The sequence below is a fragment of the Mus musculus genome, chromosome 3 (assembly GCF_000001635.26).
Source record: "Mus musculus strain C57BL/6J chromosome 3, GRCm38.p6 C57BL/6J".
Lineage (NCBI taxonomy): Eukaryota > Metazoa > Chordata > Mammalia > Rodentia > Muridae > Mus > Mus musculus.
Genome location: NC_000069.6, coordinates 93,196,339 through 93,222,114, shown reverse-complemented (window position 1 = coordinate 93,222,114; position 25,776 = coordinate 93,196,339). Strand labels below are relative to the sequence as shown.

At 52.1% G+C, this 25,776-nt stretch overlaps 1 protein-coding gene across 1 annotated transcript; it reads right to left on the bottom strand.

Moving 5' to 3' along the window:
• Nucleotides 1–737: 737 nt before the first annotated feature.
• Nucleotides 738–24,842, bottom strand: Flg2 (filaggrin family member 2). The gene is given in 7 exon segments (NM_001013804.1): nucleotides 738–2,883; nucleotides 6,148–7,738; nucleotides 8,441–9,011; nucleotides 18,164–18,166; nucleotides 18,168–21,310; nucleotides 21,768–21,932; nucleotides 24,787–24,842. Coding segments are annotated over 6 exon segments (7,008 nt in total). The 5' UTR covers nucleotides 21,906–21,932; nucleotides 24,787–24,842; the 3' UTR covers nucleotides 738–1,321.
• Between the last annotated feature and the right edge of the window lie 934 nt (nucleotides 24,843–25,776).

The following is a 25,776-nucleotide window of genomic DNA, read 5'->3' as shown; positions in this document are numbered from 1 at the left end:
ACCAATTTGAAATGTCAGGGTTACTGGTTTTATATACTCACCCAGGGATTTCTCTTTAGTGTGAATTTCACAACAAAGGTCAAGAAAAGAGCTTAAATTAGGGGAAAAGAGGAGTAGAACATAAAATTATGTTTAGGAAATTGTTGGTCTTTTACTAAATAATCTTTGATTAGTGTTTTCTTTGAAACTAATAACTTACAAAAAATTTTAAAGCTCTAAACTAGTCTTGACATTCTGGACATTGTCACTGTTATAATAGTAGTAGTAAACTCTGCTGAAGTTAATATCTTGTATGTTTACAAATTTGTGCATTTTTTCCTAGTTGGGAATGTTTTAATTGCTTTTATTCTATAGAAAATGTAAGGTTCCCATAACCTCCACTGTCATGGATATTTTTATTCATGTATTTAACAGAGAAAGTCTATAACAATAAATCTTATTCCCAGAACTTGTAATATATTAGGAAATGGCCACTTAGAATTATATTTAATGTTGGCTGTGTTGATAGTGATTAATTAAAGGACACCCAGTTAATTCAGGATAAATTTTTACTATAAATAATATGGATAGTAATTGAAGGGAGGAAAGGACTAGATGTGGTTGATTTTCTCCCTTTCTTTTGACTCTATTGTTAGCATTAGAGTATTTTAGAAAAAAATGTACAACTGCCTACTTGGAAAGGAGTTATGTTTGTAGCAATAAAAAGAAAAACGATAAATATATATTCAGATGAAACATTTATTGGCAATTTTAATCTGATACAATTTTCTGATTCCTCTATCTAGGAAATCATGACAGTAAATTAAATAGTAATACAGAATACCACAAGTGACACAAAAGATGAAAATATTGTGAATCCCCAACCAGGAAACAATCAAATTTTTTGTTTAGGACATGAAATTTATTATAATACTACAAGAAAAACTCTGACTTCTAAAAGTATGTCCCTTGCTTCTTGGATAGGTTTTTAACCATAAATTAATACAGCATATAGAAAAACCAAATGATTGCCTCAAATAATTGTAAAATGTTGATTTTTAAATCCCAAACACCAAAATCATATATATTTTAATCATATATTTCTGACTATGGCTCAAATATATTTTACTTTTTTCATTTAGTTTCTTCTATCCAAGAAGCTAAATAACTATGTAGACCTACAAACAGATCTTGCACCAAACATTAAAATATTAATACAGTTAAAATGAAATATACCACCTACTGCCAAAATAAGGAGTCATGGTAAATGTTTTGTCTTACTAAGCATCTCCTTACTCCTTGGGTTTAGTACTTATCATTTATTATATATTATACTGGCTTTTCATTCAAAGTAGTAGGATTTCTGTTCTTGGACATATGTATATAGCGGAGTATTGCTATCTAAGTAGGCAGAACCTGACTTCATTTTCCCCGTTTCATGGTTACCTCTGGTTCTACTCTTCCTGCCATCTAAAAATTGATTATATTTACAGATGGTCCCTGGTTGGGTATATCCAGGCTCCTGTCCTTCTGTTCCCTCACCCAATATGGTTGCACTTGGTAAATATATACACTGTTCAGTTCCAATGCAGTATAGGTTGGGAAAAGAGTTATTGGAAGAATATATTTGATTTCTATTGTTGCTATCACTTGACAGATGATAGCTATCGATTGATTCGTTACAGGTATATAATTGCCTTTCATTAGGGCTGAATCCAGACTGATTTCCAAATGAAGGGGATTCTAAATGTTTCTGAAATAATATGTATTGGCTATCATCAAAACAAGACTGGACAGTTGGCTGGCTCTGACAAATTTGTTGTTTACCATTATAACTGTGACCATAATTGAAATCACTGTCATCTGAATGTTCAGGTACTACTACAGAATGGCCATGACTACACTCATGCCCTCTAGTTGTACTATTGGACTCAGTAAGATTGTAATAATCAACTGACTGGTCAGGACCTGTTTCTGACTCTCTGTATTTAAAAACTAGCTCTCCAATTTGTTCATTTGCTTTGGTACCTACATGATCAGAAGGAGAGAAAGACTGTCCACAAGGTAAGACTTCCATATTTGTTGCTCTATGTGCAGAACTGAAAGGAATAGAACTCTGGCTGTTACTTCTCAACCTTCCAGAAGGTCCATACCCAGACTGACCATAGTCATAGTCTTGAGGCCCATAGCTGCCATGTCTCGAGGATTGACTGGAATCATATTGGTTACCACTAATGGTTGATTGAAAATGATTTCTTCCATAATGGCCAGAAAGTCTACTAGATTTTTTGCTTATGGTACACTTTGATTGCCAATGGATACTATGTGATGGATGAAAAGGACTTTGGGATCTGCCCCGTTGGCCATGCAAAGACTCTCTCTGTTGATGTCCTGCCTGACCCTGACCCTGACCGTGACCGTGACCGGATCCAGAATGTCTCTGTGGGACTACTGAGTGTTCCTCACCCTCACTGGACTCAGGGTGGACTGGTGATCTCCTTGGAGATCTGCCAGAGCTAGACTGTGAGGGCTGTCCCTGGCCGGCCTGAGGCTGTCTACTGCTGTCCTGAGAGGGCCCTTGAGGTCTGCCCCGTTGGCCATGCACAGACTCTCTCTGTTGATGTCCTGCCTGACCCTGACCCTGACCGTGACCGTGACCGGATCCAGAATGTCTCTGTGGGACTACTGAGTGTTCCTCACCCTCACTGGACTCAGGGTGGACTGGTGATCTCCTTGGAGATCTGCCAGAGCCAGACTGTGAGGGCTGTCCCTGGCCGGCCTGAGGCTGTCTACTGCTGTCCTGAGAGGGCCCTTGAGGTCTGCCCCGTTGGCCATGCACAGACTCTCTCTGTTGATGTCCTGCCTGACCCTGACCCTGACCGTGACCGTGACCGGATCCAGAATGTCTCTGTGGGACTACTGAGTGTTCCTCACCCTCACTGGACTCAGGGTGGACTGGTGATCTCCTTGGAGATCTGCCAGAGCCAGACTGTAAGGGCTGTCCCTGGCCGGCCTGAGGCTGTCTACTGCTGTCCTGAGAGGGCCCTTGAGGTCTGCCCCGTTGGCCATGCACAGACTCTCTCTGTTGATGTCCTGCCTGATCATGACAAGGACAGTGACAGGATTCAGAATGTCTCTGTGGGACTACTGAGTGTTCCTCACCCTCACTGGACTCAGGGTGGACTGGTGATCTCCTTGGAGATCTGCCAGAGCCAGACTGTGAGGGCTGTCCCTGGCTGTCCTGAGGCTGACTACTGCTGTCCTGAGAGGGCCCTTGAGGTCTGACCAGTTGGCCATGCACAGACCCTCTCTGTTGATGTCCTGCCTGACCCTGACCTTGACCGTGACCGTGACCGGATCCAGAATGTCTCTGTGGGACTACTGAGTGTTCCTCACCCTCACTGGACTCAGGGTGGACTGGTGATCTCCTTGGAGATCTGCCAGAGCCAGACTGTGAGGGCTGTCCCTGGCCGGCCTGAGGATGTCTACTGCTGTCCTGAGAGGGCCCTTGAGGTCTGCCCCGTTGGCCATGCACAGACTCTCTCTGTTGGTGTCCTGCCTGACCCTGACCGTGACCGTGACGGGATCCAGAATGTCTCTGTGGGACTACTGAGTGTTCCTCACCCTCACTGGACTCAGGGTAGACTGGTGATCTCCCTGGAGATCTGCCAGAGCCAGACTGTGAGGGCTGTCCCTGGCCGGCCTGAGGCTGTCTACTGCTGTCCTGAGAGGGCCCTTGAGGTCTGCCCCGTTGGACATGCACAGACTCTCTCTGTTGGTGTCCTGCCTGACCCTGACCCTGACCGTGACCGTGACCATGACCGGATCCAGAATGTCTCTGTGGGACTACTGAGTGTTCCTCACCCTCACTGGACTCAGGGTGGACTGGTGATCTCCTTGGAGATCTGCCAGAGCTAGACTGTGAGGGCTGTCCCTGGCCGGCCTGAGGCTGTCTACTGCTGTCCTGAGAGGGCCCTTGAGGTCTGCCCCGTTGGCCATGCACAGACTCTCTCTGTTGGTGTCCTGCCTGACCCTGACCCTGACCGTGACCGTGACCATGACCGGATCCAGAATGTCTCTGTGGGACTACTGAGTGTTCCTCACCCTCACTGGACTCAGGGTGGACTGGTGATCTCCTTGGCGATCTGCCAGAGCCAGACTGTGAGGGCTGTCCCTGGCCGGCCTGAGGCTGTCTACTGCTGTCCAGAGAGGGCCCTTGAGGTCTGCCCCGTTGGCCATGCACAGACTCTCTCTGTTGATGTCCTGCCTGATCATGACAAGGACAGTGACAGGATTCAGAATGTCTCTGTGGGACTACTGAGTGTTCCTCACCCTCACTGGACTCAGGGTGGACTGGTGATCTCCTTGGAGATCTGCCAGAGCCAGACTGTGAGGGCTGTCCCTGGCTGTCCTGAGGCTGACTACTGCTGTCCTGAGAGGGCCCTTGAGGTCTGACCAGTTGGCCATGCACAGACCCTCTCTGTTGATGTCCTGCCTGACCCTGACCTTGACCGTGACCGTGACCGGATCCAGAATGTCTCTGTGGGACTACTGAGTGTTCCTCACCCTCACTGGACTCAGGGTGGACTGGTGATCTCCTTGGAGATCTGCCAGAGCCAGACTGTGAGGGCTGTCCCTGGCCGGCCTGAGGCTGTCTACTGCTGTCCTGAGAGGGCCCTTGAGGTCTGCCCCGTTGGCCATGCACAGACTCTCTCTGTTGATGTCCTGCCTGACCCTGACCCTGACCGTGACCGTGACCGGATCCAGAATGTCTCTGTGGGACTACTGAGTGTTCCTCACCCTCACTGGACTCAGGGTGGACTGGTGATCTCCTTGGAGATCTGCCAGAGCCAGACTGTAAGGGCTGTCCCTGGCCGGCCTGAGGCTGTCTACTGCTGTCCTGAGAGGGCCCTTGAGGTCTGCCCCGTTGGCCATGCACAGACTCTCTCTGTTGATGTCCTGCCTGATCATGACAAGGACAGTGACAGGATTCAGAATGTCTCTGTGGGACTACTGAGTGTTCCTCACCCTCACTGGACTCAGGGTGGACTGGTGATCTCCTTGGAGATCTGCCAGAGCCAGACTGTGAGGGCTGTCCCTGGCCGGCCTGAGGCTGTCTACTGCTGTCCTGAGAGGGCCCTTGAGGTCTGCCCCGTTGGACATGCACAGACTCTCTCTGTTGGTGTCCTGCCTGACCCTGACCCTGACCGTGACCGTGACCATGACCGGATCCAGAATGTCTCTGTGGGACTACTGAGTGTTCCTCACCCTCACTGGACTCAGGGTGGACTGGTGATCTCCTTGGAGATCTGCCAGAGCTAGACTGTGAGGGCTGTCCCTGGCCGGCCTGAGGCTGTCTACTGCTGTCCTGAGAGGGCCCTTGAGGTCTGCCCCGTTGGCCATGCACAGACTCTCTCTGTTGGTGTCCTGCCTGACCCTGACCCTGACCGTGACCGTGACCATGACCGGATCCAGAATGTCTCTGTGGGACTACTGAGTGTTCCTCACCCTCACTGGACTCAGGGTGGACTGGTGATCTCCTTGGCGATCTGCCAGAGCCAGACTGTGAGGGCTGTCCCTGGCCGGCCTGAGGCTGTCTACTGCTGTCCAGAGAGGGCCCTTGAGGTCTGCCCCGTTGGCCATGCACAGACTCTCTCTGTTGATGTCCTGCCTGATCATGACAAGGACAGTGACAGGATTCAGAATGTCTCTGTGGGACTACTGAGTGTTCCACACCCTCACTGGACTCAGGGTAGACTGGTGATCTCTTTGGAGATCTGCCAGAGCCAGACTGTGAGGGCTGTCCCTGGCTGGCCTGAGGCTGACTACTGCTGTCCTGAGAGGGCCCTTGAGGTCTGACCGGTTGGCCATGCACAGACTCTCTCTGTTGATGTCCTGCCTGACCCTGACCCTGACCGTGACCGTGACCGGATCCAGAATGTCTCTGTGGGACTACTGAGTGTTCCTCACCCTCACTGGACTCAGGGTGGACTGGTGATCTCCTTGGAGATCTGCCAGAGCCAGACTGTGAGGGCTGTCCCTGGCCGGCCTGAGGCTGTCTACTGCTGTCCTGAGAGGGCCCTTGAGGTCTGCCCCGTTGGCCATGCACAGACTCTCTCTGTTGGTGTCCTGCCTGACCCTGACCGTAACCGTGACCGGATCCAGAATGTCTCTGTGGGACTACTGAGTGTTCCTCACCCTCACTGGACTCAGGGTGGACTGGTGATCTCCCTGGAGATCTACCAGAGCCAGACTGTGAGGGCTGTCCCTGGCCGGCCTGAGGCTGTCTACTGCTGTCCTGAGAGGGCCCTTGAGGTCTGCCCCGTTGGCCATGCACAGACTCTCTCTGTTGGTGTCCTGCCTGACCCTGACCCTGACCGTGACCGTGACTGGATCCAGAATGTCTCTGTGGGACTACTGAGTGTTCCTCACCCTCACTGGACTCAGGGTGGACTGGTGATCTCCTAGGAGATCTGCGAGAGCCAGACTGTGAGGGCTGTCCCTGGCCGGCCTGAGGCTGTCTACTGCTGTCCTGAGAGGGCCCTTGAGGTCTGCCCCGTTGGCCATGCACAGACTCTCTCTGTTGATGTTCTGCATGAACCTGACCCTGACCGTGACTGTGACCGGATCCAGAATGTCTCTGTGGGATTACTGAGTGTTCCTCATCCTCACTGGACTCAGGGTGGACTGGTGATCTCCTTGGAGATCTGCCAGAGCCAGACTGTGAGGGCTGTCCCTGGCCGGCCTGAGGCTGTCTACTGCTGTCCTGAGAGGGCCCTTGAGGTCTGCCCCGTTGGCCATGCACAGACTCTCTCTGTTGGTGTCCTGCCTGACCCTGACCGTAACCGTGACCGGATCCAGAATGTCTCTGTGGGACTACTGAGTGTTCCTCACCCTCACTGGACTCAGGGTGGACTGGTGATCTCCCTGGAGATCTACCAGAGCCAGACTGTGAGGGCTGTCCCTGGCCGGCCTGAGGCTGTCTACTGCTGTCCTGAGAGGGCCCTTGAGGTCTGCCCCGTTGGCCATGCACAGACTCTCTCTGTTGGTGTCCTGCCTGACCCTGACCCTGACCGTGACCGTGACCGTGACCGGATCCAGAATGTCTCTGTGGGACTACTGAGTGTTCCTCACCCTCACTGGACTCAGGGTGGACTGGTGATCTCCTTGGAGATCTGCCAGAGCCAGACTGTGAGGGCTGTCCCTGGCCGGCCTGAGGCTTTCTACTGCTGTCCTGAGTGGGTCCTTGAGGTCTGCCCCGTTGGCCATGCACAGACTCTCTCTGTTGGTGTCCTGCCTGACCCTGACCCTGACCGTGACCGTGACCGGATCCAGAATGTCTCTGTGGGACTACTGAGTGTTCCTCACCCTCACTGGACTCAGGGTGGACTGGTGAGCTCCTTGGAGATCTGCCAGAGCCAGACTGTGAGGGCTGTCCCTGGCCAGCCTGAGGATGTCTACTGCTGTCCTGAGAGGGCCCTTCAGGTCTGCCCCGTTGGCCATGCACAGACTCTCTCTGTTGATGTCCTGCCTGATCATGACAGTGACAGTGACAGGATTCAGAATTTCTCTGTGGAACTACTGAGTGTTCCTCACCCTCACTGGACTCAGGGTGGACTGGTGATCTCCTTTGAGATCTACCAGAGCCAGACTGTGAGGGCTGTCCCTGGTCGGCCTGAGGTTGTCTACTGCTGTCCTGAGTGGGCACTTCTGGTCTGACTGGTTGGCCATGCACAGACTCTCTCTGTTGATGTCCTGCCTGACCCTGACCCTGACCGTGACCGGATCCAGAATGTCTCTGTGGGACTACTGAGTGTTCCTCACCCTCACTGGACTCAGGGTGGACTGGTGATCTCCTTGGAGATCTGCCAGAGCCAGACTGTGAGGGCTGTCCCTGGCCGGCCTGAGGCTGTCTACTGCTGTCCTGAGAGGGCCCTTGAGGTCTGCCCCGTTGGCCATGCACAGACTCTCTCTGTTGGTGTCCTGCCTGACACTGACCCTGACCGTGACCGTGACCATGACCGGATCCAGAATGTCTCTGTGGGACTACTGAGTGTTCCTCACCCTCACTGGACTCAGGGTGGACTGGTGATCTCCTTGGAGATCTGCCAGAGCCAGACTGTGAGGGCTGTCCCTGGCCGGCCTGAGGCTGTCTACTACTGTCCTGAGAGAGCCCTTGAGGTCTGCCCTGTTGGCCATGCACAGACTCTCTCTGTTGGTGTCCTGCCTGACGCTGACCCTGACCGTGACCGTGACCGGATCCAGAATGTCTCTGTGGGACTACTGAGTGTTCCTCACCCTCACTGGACTCAGGGTGGACTGGTGATCTCCTTGGAGATCTGCCAGAGCCAGACTGTGAGGGCTGTCCCTGGCCGGCCTTAGGCTGTCTACTGCTGTCCTGAGAGGGCCCTTGAGGTCTGCCCTGTTGGCCATGCACAGACTCTCCCTGTTGATGTCCTGCCTGACCCTGACCCTGACCGTGACCGTGACCGGATCCAGAATGTCTCTGTGGGACTACTGAGTGTTCCTCACCCTCACTGGACTCAGGGTGGACTGGTGATCTCCTTGGAGATCTGCCAGAGCTAGACTGTGAGGGCTGTCCCTGGCCGGCCTGAGGCTGTCTACTGCTGTCCTGAAAGGGCCCTTGAGGTCTGCTCCGTTGGCCATGCACAGACTCTCTCTGTTGATGTCCTGCCTGACCCTGACCCTGACCCTGACCGTGACCGTGACCGGATCCAGAATGTCTCTGTGGGACTACTGAGTGTTCCTCACCCTCACTGGACTCAGGGTGGACTGGTGATCTCCTTGGAGATCTGCCAGAGCCAGACTGTGAGGGCTGTCCCTGGCCGGCCTGAGGCTGTCTACTGCTGTCCTGAGAGGGCCCTTGAGGTCTGCCCTGTTGGCCATGCACAGACTCTCTCTGTTGGTGTTCTGCCTGACCCTGACCCTGACCGTGACCGTGACCGGATCCAGAATGTCTCTGTGGGACTACTGAGTGTTCCTCACCCTCACTGGACTCAGGGTGGACTGGTGATCTCCTTGGAGATCTGCCAGAGCCAGACTGTGAGGGCTGTCCCTGGCCGGCCTGAGGCTGTCTACTGCTGTCCTGAAAGGGCCCTTGAGGTCTGCTCCGTTGGCCATGCACAGACTCTCGCTGTGGATGTCCTGCCTGACCCTGACCCTGACCCTGACCGTGACCGTGACCGGATCCAGAATGTCTCTGTGGGACTACTGAGTGTTCTTCACCCTCACTGGACTCAGGGTGGACTGGTGATCTCCTTGGAGATCTGCCAGAGCCAGACTGTGAGGGCTGTCCCTGGCCGGCCTGAGGCTGTCTACTGCTGTCCTGAGAGGGCCCTTGAGGTCTGCCCCGTTGGCCATGCACAGACTCTCTCTGTTGATGTCCTGCCTGACCCTGACCCTGACCGTGACCGTGACCGGATCCAGAATGTCTCTGTGGGACTACTGAGTGTTCCTCACCCTCACTGGACTCAGGGTGGACTGGTGATCTCCTTGGAGATCTGCCAGAGCCAGACTGTGAGGGCTGTCCCTGGCTGGCCTGAGGCTGTCTACTGCTGTCCTGAGAGGGCCCTTGAGGTCTGCCCCGTTGGCCATGCACAGACTCTCTCTGTTGATGTCCTGCCTGACCCTGACCCTGACCGTGACCGTGACCGGATCCAGAATGTCTCTGTGGGACTACTGAGTGTTCCTCACCCTCACTGGACTCAGGGTGGACTGGTGATCTCCTTGGAGATCTGCCAGAGCCAGACTGTAAGGGCTGTCCCTGGCCGGCCTGAGGCTGTCTACTGTTGTACTGAGAGGGCCCTTGAGGTCTGCCCCGTTGGCCATGCACAGACTCTCTCTGTTGGTGTCCTGCCTGACCCTGACCCTGACCCTGACCCTGACCGTGACCGTGACCGGATCCAGAATGTCTCTGTGGGACTACTGAGTGTTCTTCACCCTCACTGGACTCAGGGTGGACTGGTGATCTCCTTGGAGATCTGCCAGAGCTAGACTGTGAGGGCTGTCCCTGGCCGGCCTGAGGCTGTCTACTGCTGTCCTGAGAGGGCCCTTGAGGTCTGCCCCGTTGGCCATGAACAGACTCTCTCTGTTGGTGTCCTGCCTGACCCTGACCCTGACCGTGACCGTGACCGGATCCAGAATGTCTCTGTGGGACTACTGAGTGTTCCTCACCCTCACTGGACTCAGGGTAGACTGGTGATCTTTTTGGAGATCTGCCAGAGCCAGACTGTGAGGGCTGTCCCTGGCCGGCCTGAGGCTGTCTACTGCTGTCCTGAGAGGGCCCTTGAGGTCTGCCCCGTTGGCCATGCACAGACTCTCTCTGTTGGTGTCCTGCCTGACCCTGACCGTAACCGTGACCTTGACCGGATCCAGAATGTCTCTGTGGGTCTACTGAGTGTTCCTCACCCTCACTGGACTCAGGGTGGACTGGTGATCTCCTTGGAGATCTGCCAGAGCCAGACTGTGAGGGCTGTCCCTGGCCGGCCTGAGGCTGTCTACTGCTGTCCTGAGAGGGCCCTTGAGGTCTGCCCCGTTGGCCATGCACAGACTCTCTCTGTTGATGTCCTGCCTGACCCTGACCCTGACCGTGACCGTGACCGGATCCTGAATGTCTCTGTGGGACTACTGAGTGTTCCTCACCCTCACTGGACTCAGGGTTTACTTGTGATCTCCTTGGAGATCTGCCAGAGCCAGACTGTGAGGGCTGTCCCTGGCCGGCCTGAGGCTGTCTACTGCTGTCCTGAGAGGGCCCTTGAGGTCTGCCCCGTTGGCCATGCACAGACTCTCTCTGTTGATGTCCTGCCTGACCCTGACCCTCACCGTGACCGTGACCGGATCCAGAATGTCTCTGTGGGACTACTGAGTGTTCCTCACCCTCACTGGACTCAGGGTGGACTGGTGATCTCCTTGGAGATCTGCCAGAGCCAGACTGTGAGGGCTGTCCCTGGCCGGCCTGAGGCTGTCTACTGCTGTCCTGAGACGGCCCTTGAGGTCTGCCCCGTTGGCCATGCACAGACTCTCTCTGTTGATGTCCTGCCTGACCCTGACCTTGACCGTGACCGTGACCGGATCCAGAATGTCTCTGTGGGACTACTGAGTGTTCCTCACCCTCACTGGACTCAGGGTGGACTGGTGATCTCCTTGGAGATCTGCCAGAGCCAGACTGTGAGGGCTGTCCCTGGCTGGCCTGAGGCTGTCTACTGCTGTCCTGAGAGGGCCCTTGAGGTCTGCCCCGTTGGCCATGCACAGACTCTCTCTGTTGGTGTCCTGCCTGACCCTGACCCTGACCGTGACCGTGACCGGATCCAGAATGTCTCTGTGGGACTACTGAGTGTTCCTCACCCTCACTGGACTCAGGGTGGACTGGTGATCTCCTTGGAGATCTGCCAGAGCCTGACTGTGAGGGCTGTCCCTGGCCGGCCTGAGGCTGTCTACTGCTGTCCTGAGAGGGCCCTTGAGGTCTGCCCCGTTGGCCATGCACAGACTCTCTCTGTTGATGTCCTGCCTGACCCTGACCTTGACCGTGACCGTGACCGGATCCAGAATGTCTCTGTGGGACTACTGAGTGTTCCTCACCCTCACTGGACTCAGGGTGGACTGGTGATCTCCTTGGAGATCTGCCAGAGCCAGACTGTGAGGGCTGTCCCTGGCTGGCCTGAGGCTGTCTACTGCTGTCCTGAGAGGGCCCTTGAGGTCTGCCCCGTTGGCCATGCACAGACTCTCTCTGTTGGTGTCCTGCCTGACCCTGACCCTGACCGTGACCGTGACCGGATCCAGAATGTCTCTGTGGGACTACTGAGTGTTCCTCACCCTCACTGGACTCAGGGTGGACTGGTGATCTCCTTGGAGATCTGCCAGAGCCTGACTGTGAGGGCTGTCCCTGGCCGGCCTGAGGCTGTCTACTGCTGTCCTGAGAGGGCCCTTGAGGTCTGCCCCGTTGGCCATGAACAGACTCTCTCTGTTGGTGTCCTGCCTGACCCTGACCCTGACCGTGACCGTGACCGGATCCAGAATGTCTCTGTGGGACTATTGAGTGTTCCTCACCCTCACTGGACTCAGGGTAGACTGGTGATCTCCTTGGAGATCTGCCAGAGCCAGACTGTGAGGGCTGTCCCTGGCCGGCCTGAGGCTGTCTACTGCTGTCCTGAGAGGGCCCTTGAGGTCTGCCCCGTTGGCCATGCACAGACTCTCTCTGTTGGTGTCCTGCCTGACCCTGACCCTGACCGTGACCTTGACCGGATCCAGAATGTCTCTGTGGGACTACTGAGTGTTCCTCACCCTCACTGGACTCAGGGTGGACTGGTGATCTCCTTGGAGATCTGCCAGAGCCAGACTGTGAGGGCTGTCCCTGGCCAGCCTGAGGCTGTCTACTGCTGTCCTGAGAGGGCCCTTGAGGTCTGCCCCGTTGGCCATGCACAGACTCTCTCTGTTGATGTCCTGCCTGACCCTGACCCTGACCCTGACCGTGACCATGACCGGATCCAGAATGTCTCTGTGGTACTACTGAGTGTTCCTCACCCTCACTGGACTCAGGGTGGACTGGTGATCTCCTTGGAGATCTGCCAGAGCCAGACTGTGAGGGCTGTCCCTGGCCGGCCTGAGGCTGTCTACTGCTGTCCTGAGAGGGCCCTTGAGGTCTGCCCCGTTGGCCATGCACAGACTCTCTCTGTTGATGTCCTGCCTGACCCTGACCCTGACCGTGACCGTGACCGGATCCAGAATGTCTCTGTGGGACTACTGAGTGTTCCTCACCCTCACTGGACTCAGGGTGGACTGGTGATCTCCTTGGAGATCTGCCAGAGCCAGACTGTGAGGGCTGTCCCTGGCCGGCCTGAGGCTGTCTACTGCTGTCCTGAGAGGGCCCTTGTGGTCTGCCCCGTTGGCCATGCACAGACTCTCTCTGTTGATGTCCTGCCTGACCCTGACCCTCACCGTGACCGTGACCGGATCCAGAATGTCTCTGTGGGACTACTGAGTGTTCCTCACCCTCACTGGACTCAGGGTGGACTGGTGATCTCCTTGGAGATCTGCCAGAGCCAGACTGTGAGGGCTGTCCCTGGCCGGCCTGAGGCTGTCTACTGCTGTCCTGAGAGGGCCCTTGAGGTCTGCCCCGTTGGCCATGCACAGACTCTCTCTGTTGGTGTCCTGCCTGACCCTGACCCTGACCGTGACCGTGACCGGATCCAGAATGTCTCTGTGGGACTACTGAGTGTTCCTCACCCTCACTGGACTCAGGGTGGACTGGTGATCTCCTTGGAGATCTGCCAGAGCCTGACTGTGAGGGCTGTCCCTGGCCGGCCTGAGGCTGTCTACTGCTGTCCTGAGAGGGCCCTTGAGGTCTGCCCCGTTGGCCATGAACAGACTCTCTCTGTTGGTGTCCTGCCTGACCCTGACCCTGACCGTGACCGTGACCGGATCCAGAATGTCTCTGTGGGACTATTGAGTGTTCCTCACCCTCACTGGACTCAGGGTGGACTGGTGATCTCCTTGGAGATCTGCCAGAGCCAGACTGTGAGGGCTGTCCCTGGCCGGCCTGAGGCTGTCTACTGCTGTCCTGAGAGGGCCCTTGAGGTCTGCCCCGTTGGCCATGCACAGACTCTCTCTGTTGGTGTCCTGCCTGACCCTGACCCTGACCGTGACCGTGACCGGATCCAGAATGTCTCTGTGGGACTACTGAGTGTTCCTCACCCTCACTGGACTCAGGGTGGACTGGTGATCTCCTTGGAGATCTGCCAGAGCCAGACTGTGAGGGCTGTCCCTGGCCGGCCTGAGGCTGTCTACTGCTGTCCTGAGAGGGCCCTTGAGGTCTGCCCCGTTGGCCATGCACAGACTCTCTCTGTTGGTGTCCTGCCTGACCCTGACCCTGACCGTGACCGTGACCGGATCCAGAATGTCTCTGTGGGACTACTGAGTGTTCCTCACCCTCACTGGACTCAGGGTGGACTGGTGATCTCCTTGGAGATCTGCCAGAGCCTGACTGTGAGGGCTGTCCCTGGCCGGCCTGAGGCTGTCTACTGCTGTCCTGAGAGGGCCCTTGAGGTCTGCCCCGTTGGCCATGAACAGACTCTCTCTGTTGGTGTCCTGCCTGACCCTGACCCTGACCGTGACCGTGACCGGATCCAGAATGTCTCTGTGGGACTATTGAGTGTTCCTCACCCTCACTGGACTCAGGGTGGACTGGTGATCTCCTTGGAGATCTGCCAGAGCCAGACTGTGAGGGCTGTCCCTGGCCGGCCTGAGGCTGTCTACTGCTGTCCTGAGAGGGCCCTTGAGGTCTGCCCCGTTGGCCATGCACAGACTCTCTCTGTTGGTGTCCTGCCTGACCCTGACCCTGACCGTGACCGTGACCGGATCCAGAATGTCTCTGTGGGACTACTGAGTGTTCCTCACCCTCACTGGACTCAGGGTGGACTGGTGATCTCCTTGGAGATCTGCCAGAGCCAGACTGTGAGGGCTGTCCCTGGCCAGCCTGAGGCTGTCTACTGCTGTCCTGAGAGGGCCCTTGAGGTCTGCCCCGTTGGCCATGCACAGACTCTCTCTGTTGATGTCCTGCCTGACCCTGACCCTGACCCTGACCGTGACCATGACCGGATCCAGAATGTCTCTGTGGTACTACTGAGTGTTCCTCACCCTCACTGGACTCAGGGTGGACTGGTGATCTCCTTGGAGATCTGCCAGAGCCAGACTGTGAGGGCTGTCCCTGGCCGGCCTGAGGCTGTCTACTGCTGTCCTGAGAGGGCCCTTGAGGTCTGCCCCGTTGGCCATGCACAGACTCTCTCTGTTGATGTCCTGCCTGACCCTGACCCTGACCGTGACCGTGACCGGATCCAGAATGTCTCTGTGGGACTACTGAGTGTTCCTCACCCTCACTGGACTCAGGGTGGACTGGTGATCTCCTTGGAGATCTGCCAGAGCCAGACTGTGAGGGCTGTCCCTGGCCGGCCTGAGGCTGTCTACTGCTGTCCTGAGAGGGCCCTTGTGGTCTGCCCCGTTGGCCATGCACAGACTCTCTCTGTTGATGTCCTGCCTGACCCTGACCCTGACCGTGACCGTGACCGGATCCAGAATGTCTCTGTGGGACTACTGAGTGTTCCTCACCCTCACTGGACTCAGGGTGGACTGGTGATCTCCTTGGAGATCTGCCAGAGCCAGACTGTGAGGGCTGTCCCTGGCCGGCCTGAGGCTGTCTACTGCTGTCCTGAGAGGGCCCTTGAGGTCTGCCCCGTTGGCCATGCACAGACTCTCTCTGTTGGTGTCCTGCCTGACCCTGACCCTGACCGTGACCGTGACCGTGACCGGATCCAGAATGTCTCTCTGGGACTACTGAGTGTTCCTCACCCTCACTGGACTCAGGGTGGACTGGTGATCTCCTTGGAGATCTGCCAGAGCCAGACTGTGAGGGCTGTCCCTGGCTGGCCTGAGGCTGTCTACTGCTGTCCTGAGAGGGCCCTTGAGGTCTGCCCCGTTGGCCATGCACAGACTCTCTCTGTTGGTGTCCTACCTGACGCTGACCCTGACCGTGACCGTGACCGGATCCAGAATGTCTCTGTGGGACTACTGAGTGTTCCTCACCCTCACTGGACTCAGGGTGGACCCGTGATCTCCTTGGAGATCTGCCCGAGCCAGACTGTGAGGGATGTCCCTGGCTGGCCTGAGGCTGTCTACTGCTGTCCTGAGAGGGCCCTTGAGGTCTGCCCCGTTGGCCATGCACAGACTCTCTCTGTTGATGTCCTGCCTGACCCTGACCCTGACCGTGACCGGATCCAGAATGTCTCTGTGGGACTACTGAGTGTTCCTCACCCTCACTGGACTCATGGTGGACTGGTGATCTCCTTGGAGATCTGCCAGATCCAGACTGTGAGGGCTGTCCCTGGCTGGCCTGAGGCTGTCTACTGCTGTCCTGAGAGGGCCCTTGAGGTCTGCCCCGTTGGCCATGCACAGACTCTCTCTGTTGGTGTCCTGCCTGACCCTGACCCTGACCGTGACCGTGACCGGATCCAGAATGTCTCTGTGGGACTACTGAGTGTTCCTCACCCTCACTGGACTCAGGGTGGACTGGTGATCTCCTTGAAGATCTGCCAGAGCCAGACTGTGAGGGCTGTCCCTGGCCGGCCTGAGGCTGTCTACTGCTGTCCTGAGAGGTCCCTTGAGGTCTGCCCCGTTGGCCATGCACAGACTCTCTCTGTTGATGTCCTGCCTGACCCTGACCCTGACCGTGACCGGATCCAGAATGTCTCTGTGGGACTACTGAGTGTTCCTCACCCTCACTGGACTCAGGGTGGACTGGTGATCTCCTTGGAGAACTGCCAGAGCCAGACTGTGAGGGCTGTCCCTGGCTGGCCTGAGGCTGTCTACTGCTGTCCTGAGAGGGCCCTTGAGGTCTACCCCGTTGTCCATGCACAGACTCTCTCTGTTGGTGTCCTGCCTGACCCTGACCCTGACCGTGACCGTGACCGGATCCAGAATGTCTCTGTGGGACTACTGAGTGTTCCTCACCCTCACTGGACTCAGGGTGGACTGGTGATCTCCTTGGAGATCTGCCAGAGCCAGACTGTGAGGGCTGTCCCTGTCCAGCCTGAGGCTGTCTACTGCTGTCCTGAGAGGGCCCTTGAGGTCTGCCCCGTTGGCCATGCACAGACTCTCTTTGTTGGTGTCCTGCCTGACCCTGACCCTGATCGTGACCGTGACCGGATCCAGAATGTCTCTGTGGGACTACTGAGTGTTCCTCACCCTCACTGGACTCAGGGTGGACTGGTGATCTCCTTGGAGATCTGCCAGAGCCAGATTGTGAGGGCTGTCGCTGGCCGGCCTGAGGCTGTCTACTGCTGTCCTGAGAGGGCCCTTGAGGTCTGCCCCGTTGGCCATGCACAGACTCTCTCTGTTGGTGTCCTGCCTGACCCTGACCCTGACCGTGACCGTGACCGGATCCAGAATGTCTCTGTGGGACTACTGAGTGTTCCTCACCCTCACTGGACTCAGGGTGGACTGGTGATCTCCTTGGAGATCTGCCAGAGCCAGACTGTGAGGGCTGTCCCTGGCCGGCCTGAGGCTGTCTACTGCTGTCCTGAGAGGGCCCTTGTGGTCTGCCCCGTTGGCCATGCACAGACTCTCTCTGTTGATGTCCTGCCTGACCCTGACCCTGACCGTGACCGTGACCGGATCCAGAATGTCTCTGTGGGACTACTGAGTGTTCCTCACCCTCACTGGACTCAGGGTGGACTGGTGATCTCCTTGGAGATCTGCCAGAGCCAGACTGTGAGGGCTGTCCCTGGCCGGCCTGAGGCTGTCTACTGCTGTCCTGAGAGGGCCCTTGAGGTCTGCCCCGTTGGCCATGCACAGACTCTCTCTGTTGGTGTCCTGCCTGACCCTGACCCTGACCGTGACCGTGACCGTGACCGGATCCAGAATGTCTCTCTGGGACTACTGAGTGTTCCTCACCCTCACTGGACTCAGGGTGGACTGGTGATCTCCTTGGAGATCTGCCAGAGCCAGACTGTGAGGGCTGTCCCTGGCTGGCCTGAGGCTGTCTACTGCTGTCCTGAGAGGGCCCTTGAGGTCTACCCCGTTGTCCATGCACAGACTCTCTCTGTTGGTGTCGTGCCTGACCCTGACCCTGACCGTGACCGTGACCGGATCCAGAATGTCTCTGTGGGACTACTGAGTGTTCCTCACCCTCACTGGACTCAGGGTGGACTGGTGATCTCCTTGGAGATCTGCCAGAGCCAGACTGTGAGGGCTGTCCCTGTCCAGCCTGAGGCTGTCTACTGCTGTCCTGAGAGGGCCCTTGAGGTCTGCCCCGTTGGCCATGCACAGACTCTCTTTGTTGGTGTCCTGCCTGACCCTGACCCTGATCGTGACCGTGACCGGATCCAGAATGTCTCTGTGGGACTACTGAGTGTTCCTCACCCTCACTGGACTCAGGGTGGACTGGTGATCTCCTTGGAGATCTGCCAGAGCCAGATTGTGAGGGCTGTCGCTGGCCGGCCTGAGGCTGTCTACTGCTGTCCTGAGAGGGCCCTTGAGGTCTGCCCCGTTGGCCATGCACAGACTCTCTCTGTTGGTGTCCTGCCTGACCCTGACCCTGACCGTGACCGTGACCGGATCCAGAATGTCTCTGTGGGACTACTGAGTGTTCCTCACCCTCACTGGACTCAGGGTGGACTGGTGATCTCCTTGGAGATCTGCCAGAGCCAGACTGTGAGGGCTGTCCCTGGCCGGCCTGAGGCTGTCTACTGCTGTCCTGAGAGGGCCCTTGAGGTCTGCCCCGTTGGCCATGCACAGACTCTCTCTGTTGATGTCTTGCCTGACCCTGACCCTGACTGTGACAGTGACTGGATCCAGAATGTCTCTGTGAGACTTCTGAGTGTGCCTCACCCTCGCTGTACTCAGGGTGGACTTGTGATCTCCTTGGAGATCTGCCATAGCCAGACTGTGAGGGCTGTCCATGACCGGCCTGAGGCTGTCTACTGCTGTCCTGAGAGGGCCCTTGAGGTCTGCCCCGTTGGCCATACCCTGACTCTCTCTGTTGATGTCCTGCCTGACCCTGACCGTGACCATATCCAGAATATCTCCGTGGGACTACTGAGTGTTCCTCACCCTCACTGGACTCAGGGTGTACTGGTGATCTTGGAGATCTACCATATCCAAACTGTGAGTGTTGTTCATGTTGGGATAGCGGATGTCTATGTTGGCCATGAAAAGACTCTCTCTGTTGATATCCCTCCTGATCTGGTCCTGATTCATTCTCCCCAAAGCCATTAGACTGACCTGATTCATTTCCATGATTCCAAGCACTTGATGACTGACCATGTCCAGATTCATGCTCTCCGTATCCATAAGACTCACCTGACCCATTCCCATGCTGCCATGAACTAGAGGATGGTTCTGAGACAGATTCATAATGTCCAGAACTTTCTGACTGATGAGATCCCTTCCCATGCTGTCCAAATCCCAATGACTGACCTGAGCCTGTCCCATGGTGCCAAGATCTAGATGAATGACTTGGTCCAGACTTGTGCTCTCCATAGCCAGATGACTGGTTGCCAGCACCAGTTCCATGCTGCCATGAGCTAGAAGACTGACCATGTCCAGCTTCCTGCTCTCCATAGCCAGATTCCTGACCTGAGCCTTTCCCATGTTGCCATGAGCTAGAAGACTGACCAGGTCTAGATTCCTCCTCTTCACTGCTTGATGACTGACCTGGGCCAGTCCCATGTTGCCATGAGCTAGAAGACTGACCATGTCCAGATTCCTGCTCTCCATAGCCAGATTCCTGACCTGAGCCTTTCCCATGCGGCCAAGAGCTAGATGTTTGACCTGAGCCATATTCATTATGCCCAGAGCTAGATGACTGATGAGAACCTGACCCATGTTGCCCAAAGCCAGATGACTGACCTGAGCCTGTCCCATGCCGCTCAGACCTGGAAGACTGACCTGAGCTAGATTCATTTTGACCAGAACTAGGCAGTGGATGAGAACTGGATCCATGCTCCCCAAAGCCAGTTGAGTTTCCTGAACCTCCCCCATGCTGCTGAGAGCCAGAACCATGATGCCCAGAACCAGATGACTGACTGCGTCCAGACTCATGCTTCCCAGAGCCAGATGAGTGACGGGAGCCTGACCTGTGTTGGCCAGAGCTAGATGAGTGCCCAGAACTCGACTCATGCTCCCCAAAGCCAGTTGACTGGCCTGAGCCACCCCCATGCTGCTGAGAGCCAGAACCATGATGCCCAGAACTAGATGACTGACTGGGTCCAGTCTCATGCTTCCCAGAGCCAGATGACTGACCTGAGACAGCACCATGCTGCTCAGACCCAGATGACTGACGTGATCCAGATCCATGATGCCCAGAACTATGTGACTGATGAGAACTGGACCCATGCTCCTCAAGGCCAGATGACTGACTTGAGCCTGACCTGTTATGCCTAGAGCTAGATGACTGACCTGAGCCAGATCCATGACGCCCAGAGCTAGATGACTGACCAGAACTGGACCCATGCTGCCCATAGTGACATGACTGCCCTGAGCCAACCCTATGTTGACTATAACCTGAGGATTGACTTGATGCAGTACCATGTTGGCCACAGCAAGACTGACCTGATTCATGTCCATGTTGTTTAAAGCCAGAGGACTGACTTGAGTTTGTTCCATGTTGTTCACAGCAGGATGAGTGCCCCGAACCAGATGCACGCTGATCACCTTTGGAAAATCCATTTGAACTACACCCCTTTTGATGAGAGCTTGAAGAATGTCCACAGGAACTCATTCTCTGTTGGCCACAACCAGAAGATTGAGTTGCTCCAGACCCATATGGTCCACAGCAAGAAGAGTGACTTGAACCCATTCTTTGTTGTCTTCCACAGTTCTGTGGTTGACCACATTGTTTAGATCCATACCCTCTCTGACTAGAAGACTGGCTACAGGATCTAGGTTTAGGTTGACAACATCTAGAGGACTGACCTTCTGAGACACACCCATATCCTTGTCCTCCACTAGTTCCTGATTGACAGTTTGACTGGGTACGGCAAGACTGATTTCCTTGTCCCTGTGATCTACTTGCCTGACAAGAACTTGAAGCATTTTTTGGTCTGCAACATCCACTAGAATTGCTAAAACCATATACATGGCTTTGTATCTTACTGTTTCCTGAACTTGAAGTATTATACCCAAGCTTTTGTTCTCCACCCTTTCTTAATTGAATGTAATTTAACTCATATTTGTTCTTCTCCAATCCACATGACAATCCACTATGACCTTCCCTTCCCTGGTGGTTTAACCTATATCCAGACTCATACTCTTCCTCAGATTCTCTAGAGGGGCTATCATATGACTTGTCTCCTTTTTCTCCTAGCTCTTCAGATCTGGAACCATCTTTCTCTTTGTTACTACTCCAAGAGTGACCAAAGATAGACCCATGGTGTTTTTTCCTTGATTCCTCTGAGCTGGATAATTCATCTTGCCTTTCCAACCTCTTAGAGTTGGACCCACGTCTATGTTTTGCAGGTCCCCGTGAGCCCCCAGAACTATGTCCATGCTCCTCTCCCTCACTCCAACTTGAAAATCTGAAACCTGATTTCTGTCTTGGTGTCTCCTCTTCCTCTTCTGTTTCACTTTCTTCCTCTTGGTGTTGATGGCCACGCCTATGCTTCTTTGACCCTGAAGCTTTACAGTATTCTTTCCCAAGAACCTTGTTGCAGGCCAGAGCCAGTTTGAATATCATCAGAATAAACTCAGTAAAGTCTAGTCTTCGGTCATGATCTCGATCCAACATATGCATGATGACATCTACTGTGTCTGGATCATCTGGATTCTGTATATGGAAGACACACCAATAAAGACATGTTCAGTCACATTCTCAGCTAAAATAACCTAGCAACACCTAGTATATTTGTGTACTGTGGGTTACATAAATATTTGAGTATTACTTTAGGTTAATACGAGCTAGCATTTGTGAAAGGTTATTAGAAACTTTCAATTGATTGATCAATTAATTGATCAATCGATCAATTTGTTAGCACAAATTTATCTATTTATGTTAGATGGGAAGCTTGAGTGCATGAGAAAGTTGGTGTATAAGTGGAAGAGCACAGGAAAGTGTGGAAGAAACATTTGCTTTTAAAAAATATATGCTGACTTAATAGATTTATGATGACCTAGCCCAAAAGACTATTACTGGGGTTTTCTCAGAGTCAGGTGGGGCAGTGCATGTTCCAACTAATCTGAGAACTAATCTTAAAATCCTGATAGCCTTCAGACTTAACACATACCTTCAGAATTGGCCGGAACTCCTTCTCCAGCAGTTCCTTTAGCTCATCCTTGCTCAGTGTGCCGCATTCTTCATCTTGCTTGGTATATTTGTAGAATACATCAATGATGGTGACAACACTTCTTAAGAGATATGCCATTTTTGTTTTTTTCAAGCTTAAATGAACCTAGATGGAGAAGGAACAGAGATATATAGAGAACTACAGAGAGAGGCCTTATTTTCTTTTAGTTTACCAGCAGGTCTTATTTTAATATAATGCAATGGTTTTCAACTTTCCTAATGCTGTGACCCTTTAATACAGTTACTTATGTTGTAGTGACTCCCCTCCCCCAATATAATTATTTTCACTCCTTCCTTCCTTCCTTCCTTCCTTCCTTCCTTCCTTCCTTCCTTCCTCCCTCCCTCCCTCCCTCCCTCCCTCCCTCCCTCCCTCTCTCTCTCTCTCTCTCTCTCTCTCTCTCTCTCTCTCTTTCTTTCTTTCTTTCTTTCTTTCTTTCTCTTGTATAAATGTACCTTTGCTACTGTTATGAGTCATAACATAAATATTTTATATGCAGGATTTTGGATATGAAAACCCCTGTGACAGCATTGTTGGACCACCAAAGGGATTTAGACCTACAGGTTGAGAACTACTGATAAAATAACTTTTTAAACCTCTTTTCTTTCTTCTACCTCAACATACAAGTATGGGTCAGGGTTTTTATCAACACAAAGGAAACTTTGGGCATGTTACTGACTCAACTGAGATGATCCCAGGTCTCCATATTTGTCTTTGATTACTATATTCTTTATATAATATCTCTTTGGGTACTTTGATGTCCTGGGGGTTACTGTGGGCTTCCATAGTTCCTAGGACTCCATATACACAATGAGTCTTCTACTCTGTCTTGACTCTTCTGTCCTATTCTCTTGTATCCTTTTCTCCTTCACCGTATCTCTCTCCTTAACTCTGGTTTTCTTTCCTCTTCCTTTTCATTTCTTTCCTGGCATGAATGTGATACATGTATGTGTTTGTGTGGGTGTGTATTCACATGTGTTTTGGAACTTTTGCACATATGTGGGCATGTGTGTGGAAACCAGAATCATCATTTGGTGTCTTCTTCAATTAGCCTTTACATTGTTTTTATATCTGTTCTTTATGTATGAGGGGATTGTGTATATGTATGCAAACATGTGTATAATATATGAAGGTGTGTGTGTGTGTGTATGTATGTGTTTGTATTTGTGCATGAGTATAGGCACGTATATACCATGGTGCATGTGTGGAAATCAGAGGACAACTCCAGGTGTTGTTCATCACTTTCTACATTGTTTGAATCATGGTTTCCTGTTTGTATGCTGTTCATCACCTGTTGCCAGACTAGCTCCAGGAACATTGGAATTTCAGATGGTCACTCACTATGCCCAGTTTTATGTCAGTTCTAGGCATTTGAACCCAGGTCCTCACATGTACTTTAAGTTCTGTAGACATTGCATGCTTTTCCAAGCCTTCTGCCTTGTATTTTGAGACAACATCTCTCAATGAACCTGGAGCTCACTGATTTGGTTAAATTGGCTAGCAAATGAGATCTAGAGAGCTACTTGTTTCAGTCCTTACCCCAGCACAAAAGTTACAAACACGTGGTACCATAGTGAGCTTTTACAAAAGTGCTATGCATATGAACTCAGGTCCTCATGCTTGCATGGCTGGAACTTTACCTGTTAAGTTATTTGCCCAGGCTCATCCTTCCTTCCTTCCTTCCTTCCTTCCTTCCTTCCTTCCTTCCTTCCTTCCTCCCTCCCTCCCTCCCTCCCTTTCTTTTTTTCTTTCTTTCTCTTTTCTTTTTTCCTATGTATGTATTCGTGTATGTATGTATGTATGTATCTATCTATCTATCTATCTATCTATCTATTTTTGAGACAAGATCTCATGAAGCTCGGGCTGGCCTCAAAAAAATTGCTTTGTAGCCAAGTCTGGCCACTGACTCCTGATCTTTCCTTTCACCTCCGGAGTTGCAGAATTATATTCATGTTCCACCATTCCCAGCTGGGGCAAAAGTGACAGATAATTTAACATCTAAATCCTTTTTGTTCATCAGAAAGCAAGTTAGACCCAAAATTCCTACAGAAAATTAAAAAATGTGTCAAGTGTGTCGATGAAATCTCGGTACTGTAGAACCTAGAGTTAGCCCTTATCACAAGCCTGAAACTTACAATCTTAGCACTGAGTTAAACATCCTTTCTTTTTAAAGTTAGTAATCCAGACAAGAATTTGAATGCTGGGCGTGGTGGCATACACCTTTAATCCCAGCAATTGGGAGGCAGAGGCAGTCAGATTTCTGAGTTCGAGGTCAGCCTGGTCTACAAAATGAGTTCCAGGATAGCCAGGGCTATACAGAGAAACCCTGTCTCAAAAATACAAAAACAAAAACAAAAAACAAAAAACAACAACAGCAACAACAACAACAACAAAATAAACCCAAGAATTTGAAAGTAGAGAATTCAACTTCAAAGCTCTATGAAACAACAATGAACAGTAAAGAAACACCACCATACTATCAGTCTCTTTCATATTCTTAGAAAAGATGCCATGTGAAAATACAAAGCGTATGAGATGGCATGGAACAGAGATTCTCAACCTTCCTAATGCAGTGACCTCTTTACACAGTTCCTCATATTATGGTAACCTCCAACCATAAAAGTATTTTCATTGACACTTCATAATTGTAATTTTGTATGAGTTATATGTAAATGTCTGATATGTAGGATATCTGATAAATGACCCCTTGAAGGGGTCCTGACCAAAGGTTGAGAATCACTGGCCTAGATGAAGACAGACTTTTACTGGCTCTTCTCCTCAATAAAGACATTTATTTTTAAAGACTCAAGAATAAACTAAATTAAACAGCAAACCAAAAATAAAAGAATCAACAACAAAAAGAAAAATAGAAAAATATGATACTTTATATCTCTAAGTTCAGACTCATATCAGGATATCTGGCACAAGAGCACCAAATGCCATTGATTTCAATTCCTCTCACCTGGTTCACCAAAGGAACAAGTAGGATAAGGCCTGACGCAGCTTGCAGGGTGTTGATGGATCGGGACAGTGATCCTTATATAGCTTCTAGCTTGAGTGCTGTCTTCTGTGGGATGGGCTGATTCATTTCTAATCAAACTTAACCCCACCCCTTGCATGTTTATCTTCCTTCTTTACATTCTCATCTCTAAGATGATTGCAGAAAGGGTGGTAGTGGCCCCACCTTCCACAATGAAGACATGCTCTGGGACACTCTCCTGTAGGGTCGTATATAGTGAAGAGCAGAGACTTTGATGTAGAGGATTTGTGTGTGCAATTGGTTTTCTTTATCATAGCATTCAAAGAAGGTGGCAGAGTGTTAAATACTTGGCAGGTGCACAATAAAGGGTTTTTTTTCATTGCAAATGAACCCAGGCCACTAAGCTCATCCAATTCATTCCTTTTGAAATAATAGTTACCATTTATTGAGAACTTACTGTGTTCAGATAAGTGTGTTGAATATGCCTCTCTTATCATGTTGTCTAATAACATTTGCATACGTATGTTTGTCCCACATTACAGATAAAGACATAGATTTAAAAGAATTCAAAGCCATGGCTATATGATACAAGAACCAAGATTTGAACATATAACTATCTTATTGCAATGCGGACGCTGTAATCATTATTTTAGTTTATCCTTATTATATAACCATTATGAAAAAAATTGAATATGGGCTTTATAGCATATATACATTTTAAGAATGTCATGTATTCTGAAACAGGAATAATATGAAAAGGCAATGTAGGAATGCTGCAAGCCATGAGAAGAAGAAATAATCTCTGATCATGTGTAAGCTATTTTTTGTGGCTAAGTATAAGGGCTTCAAATAAAAGTAATGTTTTCAGAAGTATTTAAGATGAATTTAGGGTGAGATTTTCTTCCAGTACCCTACTAGTCACTGTTATTCTGGTATCTTTAGGCCTATCCTTTTGGGAAAATATATGTTTCT